At 45.5% G+C, this 18,060-nt stretch overlaps 1 protein-coding gene across 2 annotated transcripts in view; it reads right to left on the reverse strand.

The window, feature by feature from the left end:
• The window catches only part of PAPLN (papilin, proteoglycan like sulfated glycoprotein), a 178,001-nt gene that overhangs the window by 144,175 nt on the left and 15,766 nt on the right, over positions 1-18,060 (reverse strand). For both annotated transcript variants that reach the window (XM_029598705.1, XM_029598704.1), the window contains exon 2: positions 9,827-9,889. In XM_029598705.1, the coding sequence (XP_029454565.1) occupies positions 9,827-9,889 (63 nt within the window). The remainder of the gene's footprint in view (positions 1-9,826; positions 9,890-18,060) is intronic.

Below are 18,060 nucleotides of genomic sequence, written 5' to 3' on the forward strand. Positions count from 1 at the left end.
CTGTAGAAATTTCTCTGTCCCCAGAGGGCTCACAATCTAACAGGGTCATTTATCAAATCACATTATAGCATTTTCGCATGCGTTAAGGTGATTTCGCACGCGATAAGCACCATAACACATGATGCAATGCAAATTTTTTAAAGGGGAGGGATTGGGAAGGAGTCGGGGGCAGGATTTCAGAAAAAGTGGGCTGACTTCGCAAAGCCATACACACAGTATCAACGCCGAAAATAACGACATCTTTTTCAATTATGTTAAGCTGTGCAATATCACATGTTATGCCCATAACACAATTTGTGATTTTTTCTCAAATTCTGTTTTGGGCATTTTTAGGCTGGGGAAGGGCCTGAGATGAGGGGGGGGGGGGGGGGGCCAGGAGAGAGAGAGCCTCTTGGGGTGGCACCATAGTAAGCAGCTATTTATGCTACTATAGGAAGCCCACCTACTAACTCGAGATGAGGTTTAGGTAGTAGTGAAGTGTTTAGGGGCCACTTTTACATGCAGAGTGAGACATACGAACAAAATAATGCACTCTTGTGAAGATTTGATGTCCTTCAGAGTCAGAAAACTCACACAACGATGAGATTTGTACAGTGTTCTCTCACCCTAGCTTGATGGACTCTGGGTAACACGAGTTACTAGGTGGGCCTCCTATAGAGATATAAATAGCTAACTCCTAGAAAGGCCTTATCTCTCTCTCTCTCTCTCAGTCTCTCTCTCTCTCTCTCTCTCTCTTGTGGTGAAATGAGCACTTTGCTGGTCAGAAAATGCAATTATATAGGCATTACCACAAAGTGTGAAAAGTTTGGCAATTACCATATGCCTCCTAAATAGTCATTTCTAACATTTTTTCCCCATTTGTGTTCCTTTATGCTTTTCAGTGTAAGGTAAATACATATGCCGCCGGCTGCTTTCTGAAAACTTGCAAAAGGGGATGTCTTCATTAATTTTCACAAGGTAGCATTACAACGATGCAATAATAATGAAAAACAGATGGGAAAAAGAAAAAAGGAGGAGAGTAGATCTTCTTAAGTACATAAGTACGTAAGTACATAAAGTATCATGAAGAGAAGATCCATCTTAGAAATGTAAAGGTTGTCAACATTCCAAATGTCTAAGTGCCGTCAGCCTACACACATACGCTGCCAGTTTGGTATGTTTAAGAGTAATCCTGCTGACATTGTGACAGTTGTGACACTGTACAGATGTGCGTCCAGAAATTGAACCATATCAAAGAGATAATATCAGCATTTAAATAATTTTTTCAGTTGTCCAAGACAATGAGAAGGGAAAATGTCTTATAGAGTTCTGATAATGTAGGCATGTCCCTTCTGTATTATTATCCCTAAAGGGGAGCCTATGATGGTGCCAATGGGACAGAAGTTACTGGGGATCACTCCTGCCAAATTTCAGACCCTGAGGCTCCTAATGGCAAGAGTGTTCTGGAGCGGAGAGGGAGTTTGGTGGGATCAGCAGGGGAGGGATTCTTTTATGGAATTTTGGGAGAGGGGTTTGGGTTATTATCAAGGAGGATGGGGCTTTTTGGTGTAGGGAGAGGGTGGTTTTTATTCAGGGCCTCATACTCCTTTACCAAATTATGAGGGGGAGAGCCTATAACACACAGAGACATTACTGCCTCTGTTAATGTCTGCGTATTCCCAACTGCAGGAAGTACTTCCACATTCATTAAAGTGCACTAATTAGGTGGTCATTTTCCAAAGGTATCACACATGAAAGGGACTTTTCGCATGCGAAAAATCCCTTTTTGCGTGTGATATCTAAGTCAGGGCGGACTCCGTGACGACCTCGCTGACGGTGAAAGGTAAGACTCCTTATCAACGCCAGTATCGTGCCCAATAGCACCACCTTTCACGGTGGCGCTATTGGGCGCGATCGCTGCCAGCTTTCGCAGGCCCGCCCCCCCTCTTCGCACCCCCGCCCCCCGGTACCACGCGATTCAGGAAGCCGGGCGAAGACAGAAAATCTAGGCCTCAATGATTGCAGTTTAGTGAATACCAAGGTAACTAAAATGTGTTGAAACTATGCATTTTAAAACAGTTTAGTAAAAAAAACTCCTATTACCAGTATATGGTAACAGAAAACCATAAACCAGTTAATTTTCATGCTCAGCTTTATAAACTGAGCTTTTCCTAAAAGATGCTGGCTTGGTCAGCATGAGAAAGTGGGCCTTTAGCTGTGTGGCTCCAAATTTGTGAAACCAGTTATCCCTTGATGCTCATGAATCTACTTTCTACTCTTCAGAAAGCTTGTGAAGACATTTGTGTTTGCATGGGCTTTTCTCTGATAATTTTGCCTATGTGTCTGTCATGGTGTCAAAAATGTTATCTGGTTACTTTGCATACTTTTGGTGGATTATGTATTCATATCTGTTCTTTTTATTTTCAGTCTTAGGCGGTAACGGGGGGCGAAGCGGTGGGGCGGGCCTGAGAAAGCTGCCAGCTTTCGCACCCAATAGCGCCATCGTAAAAGGTGGTGCTTTTGGGCGCGAAACTGGCAGCGAAAAGGGTCCTTACCTTTTCGCAGTCAGCGGTGTCTTCACGGCGTCCACCCAGGTGCCGCCCCGACTCCTCCCCTTCTGGTGCGGATGCCACCCAGAACCCGCCCCGATTTAGCTATCGCACGCGAAAAGTCCCTTTTCGCGTGCGATCCGCATAGAAAATGACCCCCATAGTGTTAAGTTTATCTTCTGTCTGGTTTGATTATATTGTATAGAAATGTTTCTTTTGTTCCTCGCCAAGAGTATCTTGGCATATTAACAAACATGAAATTTGAAAAAAATAAATAAAAGGTGTTAAAATTCCACATCCTCTCAGCTCAGATGCTGCATTTTAAGTGCTGTACTACAGACATTCTCATTTCAAAAAATAACTTGGAATATACACACACTTCTAGTTTGGATTGTATCTTCGTCAAGTACAATTTCGAGAATATTGACTTTTATTCTTTCCATTTACAATCTTTTATTTATGCACAGTTTTCTTTGACTAATAAGGCAATAACTTTCATACCGGCGCACGTTCATATGCCTGGGCCCAGGGACGTGCACTGCACGCATTCATCAGCCCACGCCCAGGGAAGCGGCTATTTTATGACATATGCACTTATATTTTAAGTGACAAATGCCGCTTCTACTGCGAAAGTGGGGGATTTTAAAAGACACACACGCTCATAAGAACATAAGAAAATGCCATACTGGGTCAGACCAAGGGTCCATCAAGCCCAGCATCCTGCTTCCAACAGTGGCCAATCCAGGCCACAAGAACCTGGCAAGTACCCAAAAACTAAGGGGTAGATTTTTTAAAAATGCGCGTTCACGTACTTTTGTTGGCGCACCAGTCGCAAACAAAAGTACGCTGGATTTTAGTAGATACGCGCGTAGCCGCGCGTATCTTCTAAAATCCAGGATCGGCGCGCGCAAGGCTGCCGATTTTGGGCAGCCGGCGCGCGCCGAGCCGTGCAGCCTGCCTCCATTCCCTCCAAGGCCGCTCCGAAATCGGAGCGGCCTCGGAGGGAACTCTCTTTCGCCCTCCCCTCACCTTCCCCTCCCTTCCTCTACCTAACCCACCCCCCCCGGCCCTATCTAAACCCCCCCTACCTTTGTCCACGGATTTACGCCTCCCGGAGGGAGAAGTAAATCCATGCGCGCCAGCGGGCCACTGGCGCGCCGAGACGCAACCCGGGGGCGGTTCCGGAGGGCGCGGCCACGCCCCCGGACCGCCCCGGGCCAAAACCACGCCCCAGGGCCCGCCCCCGAAACGCCACGTCCCGCCCCCAAAACGCCGCATCGATCGGCCTTGCCCCCGACACGCCCCCAACGAAAAACCCCGGGACTTACGCGAGTCCCGGGGCTCTGCGCGCGCCGGCAGGCCTATGGAAAATAGGCGCGCCGGCGTGCAAGGCCCTGCTCGCGTAAATCCGGGCAGATTTACGTGAGCAGGCTTTTAAAATCCGCCCTTAAGTCTATTACCCAAGTCTATTACCCAAGTTTTCCCAGTTCACCCAGTTAAGGGATGGGACTTCCAAATCCCCTTAGTTTACTAGCCTTCCTTTCCCCCTATTAGCCCTGATCCTTAAAACCCTGCTGATCTGCCTAGTATTTTTTGTTTTATTACTTCCACATCCTCCATAGCAGAAGTAAAGTTATGCAGCACCAGTGCACGTAAGTATTTATGCACAAATTTATGCTAAAATACCAGTACACCCATGCCCCGCCCCACCCAGACCAGGCCCATGCATTCCCCACCCCTTTTTGGAAACTTTTCATTTGTGCGCATGGTGTCATGTCGCGTGTATCTCAGCGTGTTTTAAAATCCACTCGGCGTGCGCCACCCTGACATATTTGCGCATCCCCTAATTGATGCATGCATTGGGCTTTTAAAAATCACCTTTAAATGTCTATGGTCAGTAAAAGGCACCTCATTTGCTGTCAGTTCGCTGCCTCCTGAAGACCCTGGGATCTACCTGGGTAAAGAAATATTTACCAGTAGGTGCAGCAAAAATTCCACATAGATTTTCACACTGTTCAGCCAAGTTAAAAAGAGGTGTTCCCAGGATTGTGTTCGGGTTGGGAGACTGGACATGTACCTTTGCATTGTCAAATGTACGTGTGCCATTTTGCCCCACAATTGCCTGCCCAAAGAAATAAGAGGTGCAAATGTACGTGTACACTTAGTATGCGCATATTGCTTGCTAATGTAAATAGGGAAGTTGCCTGAATCGTTTTCTCTTTGAAAATCAGCTGCAAGGTTGGTTTATACAAAAGTGCACCCTTACCCTGCAACACTGCAGGCTATTCAGAATTGCCCCCAAAATAACTGCACTTTGATTTGCTATCCTAACCTTACAGAATCCTTATGAGCCATCTCTGTGATAAAAGGACAGTGGCTGGCAGTACAGAACAATGGCTAGAGCACAGGCCTTCGAACTCTGAGAATCTTGCTCAAGCACCCTGTGGCAAAGTCACTGCTGTGCCACCATAGCGGTTGCAGTGACTCGAAGCTCTCCCCCTTCCCCCAGCATGATCCTTCGCATCCCTCCTGGTATGATCCTCCATACCACCACCCCGGCTCAACAAGTTGGCTTGAGGTAGCAGGTGAACCCAAATCCCACCAGCCAGCCAGCAGCGTGAAGCATGTGTGCAGCATTTCACTCGGCAGTCGCCTTCAACATTTTTAAAACTCGTGGGCCGACTGGCTGTACCAGTCTCATGAGAACAGCATGTCCAGGGCAGCCTGAAAGTTTTCAAAATACTTGCGGTGACCACCGGCTGAAATGCCATGCTTCATGCAGCTGGCTGACAGGGTGGAGTTTGCCTGACATATCAAGCGAGCTTTTCTCTTTGGGGGGGGATAAGAAGGTGTAACAGCATTGAGCCAGTGCAGCCACTATCACAGTACAGCAGGATAGGGCAGAGGATCAAGCCTGGGGGACAGAGGGACGCATTAGATTTCAGAGGAGTTGCCATTGCTGCAGACCCTGGGGAAAACCCTGAAATTTCTCAGGCTCCACCCAAGAGGAAATGCCATCAGTGCCGTGGATGCCAATGAAAAGAGGTGGTAGGGATGGATGCAGAGGAAGGAGGGTGAGAGAGAGTTGGGGGTGGGACAATGAGAAATGGGTAGAAAGGAGAAACTGAGGAGTGAAGAAGGGGCTGAGGGAAAGGGGGGGGGGAGATGGAGCACTGAGTGGTGAGAGAAGGACTGAATTATTTATGGGGGTTAGGGGAGAGAGTGGAGGAGATCAGATCACTGAGAAGGGGTGATAGGAGTGGGAAAGAGAAGAAGAGATGGTGAAAAGGTCACTGGGAGGAAAGTGAGGAGAACTAGGAATGGGGAGAGATGGTATTAGAAAGAGGAAAAGAGAAGGAACACTAGTAAATGGATAGAGAAAAGGGATTCCTGGCAGGAGGGATATGAGCGGATACTGGGAGGAAGGGAAAGAGAGGGACATTGGGTGGAGAGTAGAGAGGGAGCAGTAGATGTAGTGTTGGGATGAGATTAAGATGGGGAATATACAATGTTGGCAGAAATACACGAGAAGAGAAAAGTGTCAGGCGAAAGGATCATAGTGGCAGTGGTGGAGGCGGAGTAGGGGAGAGATGATCACATGCCCAGTAGGCTGGGTAGGGAGAGAGGACTGAGCAGGGTGGGAAGTGAAAGCCAGGATAGGGTAGGAGTGGTGGAGAGGAGATTGTGTAAAAGTTTGGTTTATGTCTCGAGGTTCAAACAAACTTGAAAGTAAGCTGTGAAATAAATGAAAAGTTGAGAAGCCCTGCCTTAAGCAAATCATTTAATTTCCCTGTACTTATACTGTAAATTCCTTAAGGTGGGACCATTGTAATGACATGATATTTTTCTTCTGCAAAACTGCAAATACCTATGGTGCTAAAAAATTATTTTATTATTAAAAGAGATGTGTCCCGCTTGCCATGAAACATAAGGATGCCCACATTCTGTGCATTTATCTGGCTAACCCCCTCATTTATCAAAATGCGTTTTTGCATGTAAAAAGCCCTGTTAATGCATGCGATAGCACCACATCGTATGGTGTGATGCAAATTTGAGAAACAGGATGAGTTAGGGGTGGGCTAGCCAGTCTGTGAAGTGCAGACTTAACTACACCTTTTCATTGGCATTAAGCCATGCAATAGCTTGTATCACATATTGTGATGTATCCTGAGAGGCCTGTTTTAGTAGATGAGAGTGAGTGAGAGAGAGAGACTAGCCATGATGTCTTCTCCCTAGATAGGTAGTTCTATCCCTACGGGAGGCTCACCTAGTAACTCGAGGTGAGGTTTAGGTATTAGTGTAGGGGGTTAGGGGCCACTTTGACATTCAACGTGACACGTACGAACAGAACAGTGGTCTCTTGTGAAGATTTGATGACCTTTGGAGTGAGGAAACTCACCCAAAGATGAGATTTGTGCAGTGTTCTCTCTACCTAGCTTGATGTTACCCAGGTAGAGAGTCCATCAAGCTAGGTTGATGCACTAACTTAGCTCTTCACATAGGTAATTAGTGCAAATTGTGATAAACTGTGTATTAGCATAAACCACACCCCTTTTGCTATTGCATTTTGATAAATCCAGGCCTAAGTTTGGCAGTTAGCCAGAAAACACCAGGATTAAAAATCCAGTCAGTCTGATTGTGCCGGACTTAACCAGCTAACTTTTTATCTGGCTAAAAAATTAGCCAGGCAAGTCTGGGTCAGAGTGAGGGCATTCCAGGGAGGGGCCTGTTATCCAGTTGATTTTCTTCATTATCCAGCTAACATACGGCCTCATTTTCTAAAGTATCGCAGGCCTGCGATACTTTAGGTAATGAGGGGTGGGGGGGTCGACCCGGGGTGCGGTCCTGCGCTAGCTGACAGCGATCACACCGCCGCGGTGCGATCGCTGCCGGTTTCGCACCCAATAGCACCACCATAGAAGGTGTAGCTATTGGGCGCGAACTCGGACGCGAAAAGGCCCTTTCCTTTTCGTCGCCCACGGCGTCTTCGCCCTGACTCCTCCTCTTCTGGGGCCGACTCCGCCCCCATCCTGGTATTGCACGCGATAAGGGACTTTTTGCGTGCGAAATGTCCCTTACCGTGTGCGAGCCACTTGGAAAATGAGGCCCATAGGCAAACAACTTTAGGACAGCCAAAGAGCATAAACTTATCCTGCTAACTTTAAGATAGTAGGGTGCATTCAGCGGTGCGCCCACACCGCTGAATATCCTGGCTAAGTTAGAATGCTAAATTTATCTGGCTAACTTTCCTGGCTGTGAGGAAACGTAAGAAAGTAGATGCCGAAGGATGTCTTTTTCAATATCTTTATTGGCTGGAGACGTATGACAACAAAAAAAATGCTCGACTCAGGCCAAGTTTCGCCACATCCGAGTGGCTGCCTCAGGGGCTATGAGACAAGCATACATAAATAAAACAATGAGTAATTCGAAATCATAAATAAATAAAAACATATATATATAAAAAAATAAAAAATGGCATAAGATGGCTTAAGATCAATCACATATAAAATGAATGAATACATAAAAAGAAAATCAGAAACCTCACATAGATAAAACAGAAATGCAAAACAGAGATCAACCATTATGTCAAGCATGTTAAAAGTAAGAGCATATGGGCAACATCAATCTAAAACCAAGTAAAACAATGTGTACTTTAAAAGAATGTGTGACATTCCTATGTGAATTATTCTAAAAGAATCTTGCAGACACTACATCTCTCATCTATCTTCATGTTTCTTACATTTATATTCCTACAATTAATTATGTTTAACATTCAGACTTAGACACCTTACAAGTATTTATTCACAATTTTTTCTTATCTTTTCACTTTTTCAATTTTTTCCCTGTTTTTCCTCACATGTATGGAGCCAGCAAGAGTGTATGTGTTTTTTATATGTGATTGATCTTATGCCATTTTCGATTTTTTTTATAAATATGTTTTTATTTATTTATGATTTCAAATTACTCATTGTTTTATTTATGCATGTTTGTCTCATAGCCCCTGAGGCAGCCACTCGGATGTGGCGAAACGCGGCTTGAGTCGTGCGTTTTTATTGTTGTCATACGTCTCCAGCCAATAAAGATATTGAAAAAGACATCCTTCGGCAGCTACTTTCTTACGTTTGCTCACGGCTTTTCTAGATTGCCTATCTTGTAACTTTCCTGGCTGCCAGTGGCAGAATATGGACCTCATGATATATGCATAGCCTGAAATGTCCTCTGAAGCGGTTGTCTGCATGCTATCTCTTGTTTCACAACACTGTATGCCTCCAAGGCATGGAATTCTTGCACTACCTCATTCTCTGCCTCTGGTAAAGTGACTCATACGCAAACCATGAATTGGTCTCTTAGATCTCTTTGTCAAAGAGAAAAATCTATCTCTGGCATTCACTCAGATTATTGATTGAAGGTAGACCCCGTGCTGCATACTGCCTGGCAAAGGACCTGGGCTCGGTTCCTGGGTTAGCTCTTCTGTTCCCTGGGCCAGGCAGAAGCAGCATTCCCAGCCCCAGTCATCGTGCAAGTGGTTGGATTTAGAGGCCACGACAGCAGGGTTCTGGAAGGAGCCCTTGTATTTGGCCCCTGGCTGAGGACTGCCGTTGCAGTGACTGGGCTAAGTGAGTCGGGAGGGGTAGTTGCGATGGAAGGCTCGTGGTGCCAGATCTGAAGCCTGGCTCCAAAAATAAAAAATACAAGGAAAGCGGACCCTGGTTTAACCCCCAGATAGTAGTACTTACTTAGTCTGGTTAGAAAAGGAAGAAATTAGGATAGGCCCATGTTGTAGGTCATCCTGGGTTTTTCCAGGAGGACGGTAGCATATATATCTGAAATGTAATGTAATGTAAATGTAGCTTATGGACAGAGTCACAAACCAAAGTGGATGACACAGTGGTTGGCAGTGGCCATTGGTCTGCATAGAATAGAGACAAAAACGAATCCTTTGGTCTTTGAATGATAAGAACCTCTGGAGAAAAAAAAATCTTCTATCATTTTAAACTGGAGTATTGGAAGTTAATACTGATATTTCCAAGACTATGCTAAAGGGAAGGAAGGTTTGTTTTTTTTTAAATTTCTATTGTACATTCCTTGGATAGCAACTAAAATGGATTTCTCTTTTTCCTGGCAATTTCCAGATGTCACTGCTCTTCTTCAGTCTGTTTGATCATCTTGTAAAACCTTGTTTTCTCCATTTACAGTACAGCTCATTGTCCCCCTAGTAAGATTTTTGGTCATTAGAGGAACCAACCCCCTTTCTCAGGTTTCACCTTATTCACTCTAAAGAAGAAGTTGCTACTTACAGAGTTGCTGGGAGCTGGGATCAATGTTAAAGTGAACAACAGGAACAGGATCTTCATTTCCCCCTACAAAAGAAAGAGATTGGTAGTTAGCAGGTGTCACTGTTACAGCAAGAAAGAGGTAGCGCGATGGGGTTGGGAGAAATTCCGGTCTGCCACAGGCTCTGGGTGAAAGCTCCGTGCCAGAATGTTTAAACAGCAGTCATCGAAGTTCTAGGCATTTTCACCACTGACACAACATGAAAGAAACTTAAAGACTTTTAGGCGAATTTTAAAAGCCCTATACGCGCACAAGTCAGGCTGGTGCACGCCGAGCGGATTTTAAAAGCCCGCCCGAGTGCGCGCATATCTCCCGTTAGGCACACAAATAAAACGTTTTTTAAAAAAGGGGATGGGACGTGGTCTGGGCAGGGCCCGGATTTCACAATGAAACCAGCGTGCAAGTTCTTATGCGCACAAGCGCGTACCAGGGGCCCCCTGCTGCGTAAATTTACTTCTGCTACGGATGGCGTGTAAGTAATAAAATAAAAGAAATCTAGGCATGTCAGCGGGGTTTTAAGAGTTGATGCTAACATGGGAAAGGGGAAGGCTTGTAAACTAGGGCGGTTTGGAAGTCCTATCCCTTACCTGGCTGAACTGATGAGACAGGCAGTGGTGTGGACGCGAGCCCCGTTTAAAATCCCCCCACTTACGCGGTGGAAGTGGGATTTACGCACACATGTGCGTGCCCACTTAAAATTGCGCACACGTGTGTGCACTCAGCCTATTTTATACTGTGTACACATATATATGTGTGTACGTTAGAAAATAGCCACGTTCATGAGCGCGAGCCAGCAAATGCGTGCAGGTGTGCGCCTGCGCACCTGTTTAAAAGTTACCGTCCCTCGGTTTTCTCTCGTCGTGTGTCAACGGGGAAAGTGTTTAGTACATAAGTACCTGTATTTGCTCTCCCTGTGACAGAGTTCAGCCCTTCCTCCTGCCTTAGCATCTGGATTCTTCTTATGTTTTGCCTCTGTTACACTGCACAGCCCAAACAAACAATAAGGCCTTTTCCCTCCCTCCTCACTGTGCAGTATTTCATCTTTTATACTCTCTGCCTTCATGATAATAACACTTCCTGTACAAGTCACCAGTGAGACCCACCCTGAGTACTGTGTGCAGTTCTGGCGGCCATAACTTTGTTAAGACATTAAGAGCATGGGAGCAGCTCAGAGAAGGGCTACTAAAATGGTACGGGGCCTGCAACACATACTTTGTGGCGGTGGTACTCAATCAGGGATGCATGTGCCCCTGAGGTATTTGGAAGCTTGTTGGAAGTGCATAACCAGACCACCTAAACCACACAGGAGAGAGGATATCAAACTGAAGGAGACAATCATCAGCCAAGGTCACAGGAATTGTCAGCCTTGTTGTGCTTCGTCATCCATAGTCAGCACAGATCTGCACTTCCTCCCACCTCATGGATCACCTACAATCTCTCCCAGTCTTGAGGCAGCTGAGGAGCAAGCAAAGCTGCCACCACTAGCATGAAAGGAGCAAGAGAGGCAGCCAGTTGTGGATTTAACACAGAGGAAGTAATTACCACATGGGTCAGTGAAAGCACTGTGTTTCCTGTCCCTGCACCTACTGCCTTCACTTCCTCCTGTCTTCCATTGCATGGGCTTCCTGATTAGAAATGAAGCCTACACAAGGGTAGAAGGAAGAGAAGGCAGCCTCAGGGACAGAAAATACTTCAGGCTACTCCCGTGCTCGTGCTGGTTGCTTTGCATTTGCTCTCCAATTGCCATGGGAGGGAGAACAAAGATTGGAGAGTCAGGACTGATAAAATGTTGCAACAGTTAAGAGAAAGACGGGGGCTGGCAGCTGGAGATAAAAAAAAATAGGAGTGATAAACGGCTGATGAGGAGTGAGAACAAGAGCAGGATAGCGGGGGAGATGGGAAAATGCAGCAACAGGGAATGAAAGACTGGAAGTGTCGGTAGCCAGATGGAACGCTGGTGCATGTGTTGGGGGAAAGGTGGGAGATAGAGGGAGCTGGAAGGCTCCGAACTGGGGGAAAGCCAAATAGAGAAGGAGCTGGAGGACTGGGACATGTCGGGGAGAAAGATGGAAAGCATATGGAAGTATTGACAAATAGCACTGCGGGATTATTAGCTCTATTTTCTGCATGTGGAGGTCCATATTCAGCACCATGTATCTGCTAAGTTCAGACATAGGCAAATGGCAGGATTTAAAAATCCCTGATGGCTGATCACCTCCAAATTATCCAGCTAAGTAGTTAGCCCAATAACATGGAGGTGTTCTGAGGGCGTTTTAGGGCTGAGTAAAATTAGCCAGTTAAGTTATTCAGATAACTCCGATATTCAGAGTTACCCAAATAACTTATCCAGTTAAATCTGGTCATTCCATAGAGCAGGCCTAAAGTTAGCCAGCTAAACTTATCCAGATACTTCTAACACAGTTGGGTATATCCAGAAGCACCAAGCCTGGTGCTACCAGGTGTGCAAATCGTGCAATTGCACAGTGCGGCACACCTGGGAGGGTGGTGGCTGTGATGGAAGGGGGCCCAGCAAAGGGAGCAGTGAGAGACCTATGCAACTGCATCAGCAGTGGAAGAATTCAGAGGCCCATCTTGCCATCAGTGGATCCCATCCCACCGGTGGTGGAAGAATGGAAAGGCCCATGCGGCCACCGGCAGCAGAAGAAAAGGGGAGCTTGTTCTGTGGTTCCTCCTTGTGTGCAAGCTGGCCCCGCGGTACTCAACACTCACGGTGCTAGCACTTCCTGTATGCTCATCTCGCTTTGCACTGTGTGCTAGCACCAGCCCAGAGCAGCACCTCAGCACTATTAAATATCCTGAAAAAGTTAGTCGGATAAGTTTAGCTGATTGACTTTTCTGGGCAGACAGTAGCTGAATATGGATCCTGTGATGTCTATTTCTAAAATATACCATATATATTTTTGGCATATTTTTAAGATATGGGGCAAAGTGAGGTGGGTAGGGCAGTACTCACTTGTAATATTCCTCTGCCTACCTCCCTGAACTTATCAATGTAAGCTTCAGGGAACTTAGGAAACGAGCTCCCTGCAGGGATTTTAAGGTACACTGATTGATGCCTTCATTACTCTGATTTATAAAAAGGGTAAGGATCCTCTGGATTGTGCTTCTTATAGACCAATTTCCCTGATAAATGCATACATAAAAATCTTTGCCAAAATATTACAACATCGGTTAGAAAATATTCTCGGCTAAATAATTCACCCTGACCAAACAGGATTCAGGAAAGGAAGATCATCAACCAATAACGTATGGCAATTAGTGAACATTATACATTTAGCTGGACAGCATAAAATGCCCGGATTAATAGTCTTGCTAGACACTAATAAAGTGTTTGATAGGATCTCTTGGAAGTAACTATTTTTAGTATTACTATAATTTGGTTTCCCTGAATTTTTTGACTGGATCAAGGCATTGTACCGCTTTCCTAGAGCTATGATTATAACTAATGGAATATGTTCATTTCCATTTTTGATCTGCCAGGGTACTAGACAGGGCTGTCCCTTATCGTACCTCTTATTTAATTTAGCCATAAAACCCCTTGCACACATGATTCAGACATCTGCTGTTATCTGGTTTTCTTTTTCATATGCAGGAGCAATAAGTTGCTCTCTACTCGGATGATGTGGTGTTGTTTTTGACAAATGTAACAAAAATGGCTCTCCAGTTATAAGAATCTTAGAAGACTACAGCTCAGTATCGGATACCAAATAAACTACTCAAAATCGCAGATCATATCGGTGGGCCCTAAGCGAAGGCTATCTGAATGTTTAGCTAGGTTATTTAATCCAGAGAAGTTTTTGTTATTGAGGGATCCAAATATCAAACAATATTAGGGATCTCTTTAGTCCAAATTATAGCCCCTCTCTTCGAACACTTAAGGAAGACCTAGATAGGTGGAATATTCTACCTAGATCTCCACTTGGCAGAGGGAATCTGATCAAAATGGTGATTTTATCAAAATTCCTCTATTTGTTCCAGCAGCTCTCTTGCAACATTCCTAATACATTTTTTGTGCAAATGCACAGGTACCTTTCTTCTTTCCTGTACCACAAAAAGGTTCCTTGGATCGGAATGTTGACTGTGCCTCTTCCAAAAGATTGTGGGGGACTGGTTTTCCCCCAGCTTCTTTTTATATTAGCCTCCTCCAGGTTGATTAGTCTGTGAGGATGGATGGGGGCTGCAAGAGATCAGGGATGGGCTGATCTGGAAGGGAATCAGAGCCAAGGCCATAATTTAGCTAGCCTGGTACTGCAGCTCATAGCCTGAATAAAATTTATAGGATACATCCCATTATAGCACATTCACTAAGGGCATGGAAGCAGACTGGTACATGGTACATGCATGTGAGAGTTTCTGCCCTTACTCCTCTTTTCGCAGATGCCCAACTATCCCAGATTACTTTCTCTCCGGTCATGGAAATATGGGATCATAATGATCTTCGGTTTTTGGGACAGATTTGGCAGGGTTCGTCCTTTTGCTCTTTCGCTGATCTAAGGACTTGATACAAAATAGCAGCCTACACCAATTATCTCTATTTACAATTACGGAGAAAACGTATGGGGCATAGTGGGTAATAATTACCTACGGGAAGGAAATTTAATTGAAAAACTCCTGACACTAACAAATATAGCCTCTAAGGGCATAACAAAAATGTACAATTATCTGGCTTTCGGAGAAGGCTATGCTGATACTGGCCAGACACATAGGGCCTGATTTTAAGAAGATTTTAAATACACTTTACTCGAGTTAAGTGGGCTTTTGAAAATTGCTCCAATATATGCCATTGAATTGCCCATAGGATTTACTCATATAAGTGCACTTTACTCAAGTAAATAGCTTCTGAACATTGGTACAATAGTAGTTACATTTATACATGTAACTCCTTTTGAAAATTATCCCCTTATTGAACACTGGAACACTAGTGTTCCAGTGACTGGCAAGATATATGGGATTCCATTACTAAGATATCTGTTTGTAACAAAAGTCAGGAACTACTATATAAATTATTTCCCAGCGTTTACAGGTGCCCTATTCTCGTCTCTAAGTTCAGCACATCCAGCCCTTGTTACTGGAGGGGCTATGGGGCTATAGGAATGTATATACACCTGTGGTGGGAATGCAGAGAAGTTCTGTTTTTTTTGGCAAGACATACATGTTGCAAGCAATTCTGTAGGAGAGAGCGCTAGGGGGCGCTCCCGATTCCGAGGAGAAGTGTGCCCTTGGACTTCGGCAAACCAGGAGAGGAGCTCCAAGGAAGTGCTGAGGCTATTGGTCTCCTCTGGGTGGAGACCGATAGCCCAGGCCCCCGCCGACCTGCACAGCCTCAGGGAGGCCAAACACGCAAGGTTGGTCTCTGAGTAGTCCTCCGACCATTCCAAGCCCTTTCGGACCTGCCGCTGGGAAACGGCAGAGGCAGCAGGCGGACAGGAGAATAGAGGAGGACGAGGACATCTGGCAAGCTTGGACTCTGGAGACAGAGGTGCTGACAAAGACTCGGCATGGAGGACAAGACAAGACAAGCTAAAATCAGGTAAGTAAAAGTCCGGAACTTCCAGGGGAGCGCAGGACCTCCCGCCACTCACGGTCACTCAGTGAAGAACAGCGTATAAGAGCAGGATGGATGATGGCCTCACAGAGAATCCAGGAACAGGAAGACAGACATCTGGACATCAGAGACGGAGGACGTCAGGACAGACGGATGGACATCTGGACATCAGAGATGGAAGACGTCAGGACAAATGACTGAAGGTATCCAGCCAGAACCCATAGCAGCAACATCTTGGACTGAGCTTCAGGAGTCATTTTCCATTAAATGACCTGACAGGTCATTTAATGGAAAATGAAACCTCCGACCCAGTGTGGAAGACGCAACGGAAGGTCATCCCGAAGTTGGACTGAGGACGGGCCACTAGGAGGTAATCCGGAACCAGGAAACTAAACATAGTTTTGATGAGGGATGTGGAGACTCCTCGGCGACGACTGATGGAACTGTCCCACCGAGCGCCCTACACATCCCAGCTCCCCAAATTAAGGCCGGTGTGAGGCAACATAAACTCATCATTAAAGGATTCGTGGATCTACTCGCGTACAAGGAAGAGGAGATTTGGAACTTACAGGCCTATTGGCAACTTGGGAACCTGGACTCTTCCTCTATGGCTCCCTTGACTCTACCTGAACTCTCGCTTGTTTCTCAAGACGAGGCTAAAACAGTCTTTCCTCTGTTTCATATAAGACATCCATCTCCGCATCTGCAGGAACCTACAGCTACCTATTTCTTGTGCTGCCTGGGCTCCCAAGAGGGGGGGCCTAGAGGGGGGTTACTGTTACGCCGGCCAGCCGGGCATCAGAGGATGAATGCGGCGGCTTCTCCTGCCATATCTTGTAGCACACCGGCGGTGGCCTAGGCCGCGAAGAGGAAGGCAGTGCAGATCCTGCCTCCGCAGCCCTGCTGCTAGTCCGGGGACCTTCTCGGGTAGGTCGGAGGGTAGGTGAAGTAGGCCGGTCGTGACCTCTGCGGCCGGCTGGCATAACAGGACTATTGCTCTTACCTAATTCTAATAGATCAGTGAGGAACAAATTCCCTTTGCTACATCCATGTAAGCTCTTCCCCATTAAGTCTTGGTTATTGCATCTATATGACCAGTAATTTTGTTCTTAACAATAGCTTCCACCATTTTATCCAGCTCTTTTTGAAAATTGGCATTATATTTGCTATCCTCCAGATAGATTACAGATTACTATTCTGCAATTCCATATTTTAGTTCCATTATAACTCTAGAGTGATTTGTTACTGTTGAATTCATGGACCCTTAGACTGAGATGGAGTTGACGCATTATGGGCCAGATTTTCAAAAGAGTACGAGCGTAAGATAGGCGCGTACCTCCCGAAAACCTGCCCGAAGTTCCCCCTGACATCATCGGAAAGCACTGTGGCATTTCCCACTATGGGCTCTTTAAATCCATGGCTATGGCCCACATGCGCCTAAGGAGAGACTGGCATGCAGGAGCAGAGATGGAAGGCAGTGGCCTCTAGGCTGCAGAGACCAGGACAGCGGCAGCGGCTCCCTACCATGAAGTCTACAGCATCCAGGAGGTCAGCAGCACTCCAGGCCACATGGAAGCTGAAGGGGGTCTCCATGCCACAGGAGTGGTTGCCGACACAGTCAGCGGCATTCCAGGCCACAAGAGGAAGATGTGGTAGCGACCAGCCAGACGGCAACGGGAGAAGCAGTGAGTGAGTGAGACCACACACAGGGCCCACCCACGAGCAGCATCGCAACATAGTCATCCTTGCAATGAGGGTCAGTTGAAATTTTGGTATTGTATATGTAGCATAATGTGCATCTACAAGGTCTTATTACATTATATTACATTTTTTTATTTATATGCCACTCTCCTCCAAGAAGGACCGAGCTTACAATACAATGAAATACGCAAAATTCAAAACTATCTATAATACATAAAATAAAAATACAGAACACATTATAAAATATCCCCCAAAACACAACAATCAAGGTCTATGACAAAAGCCCTTCCTAGCTTATCCCAATCCCCACCCTCATCCTCAGATGGGATGGGATATACCCAAATTCTCCTCACCCACCTGTAATTTCCAAAAACTGAAACATTATCCAAACCCCAGACTGGAAAAATAGGGCCACAAACTAATAATAGGCATAAACCACTGAACATCACAACTACTGCATAAATAATAAAGTCACCAAATGTCTTGCAAACTGTATCAGAAAAAGTGTTCAAAAGACACTCATGTGAATCTTCAGGACAAGCAATCAAGGAATTAAATGTATAAAGCAAACATGTATTGCCACACTAGATGCAGGCCTTTTAAAGCTATAGCCACAAGCTGATATGAACAGCTGGGAGCTGTTCCTTTGGATCTCTTTTGTGTATTTCTAAGGTGAACAAATGGTTAAAAAATAAGTGATAATAGTACAAAAGGAATCTGCCAAACACACTTTCACAAACGTCAGCACTCACTTCGTTCACTTTACTAAAATACCATTTTGTTAAAAGAATTGAAAGCACCAGTTGATTAATATAACCGCAGATGATTGAACAGTCCGGACGGCTTTGGTTTCGGCAAAGCACATTGTCAGGCTTGCTGATGCGGTAAAGATTAATAAAGAAATTAACAAAAAGTAGAAAAACAAAAACA

The sequence above is a fragment of the Rhinatrema bivittatum genome, chromosome 4 (assembly GCF_901001135.1).
Source record: "Rhinatrema bivittatum chromosome 4, aRhiBiv1.1, whole genome shotgun sequence".
Classification (NCBI taxonomy): Eukaryota; Metazoa; Chordata; class Amphibia; order Gymnophiona; family Rhinatrematidae; genus Rhinatrema; species Rhinatrema bivittatum.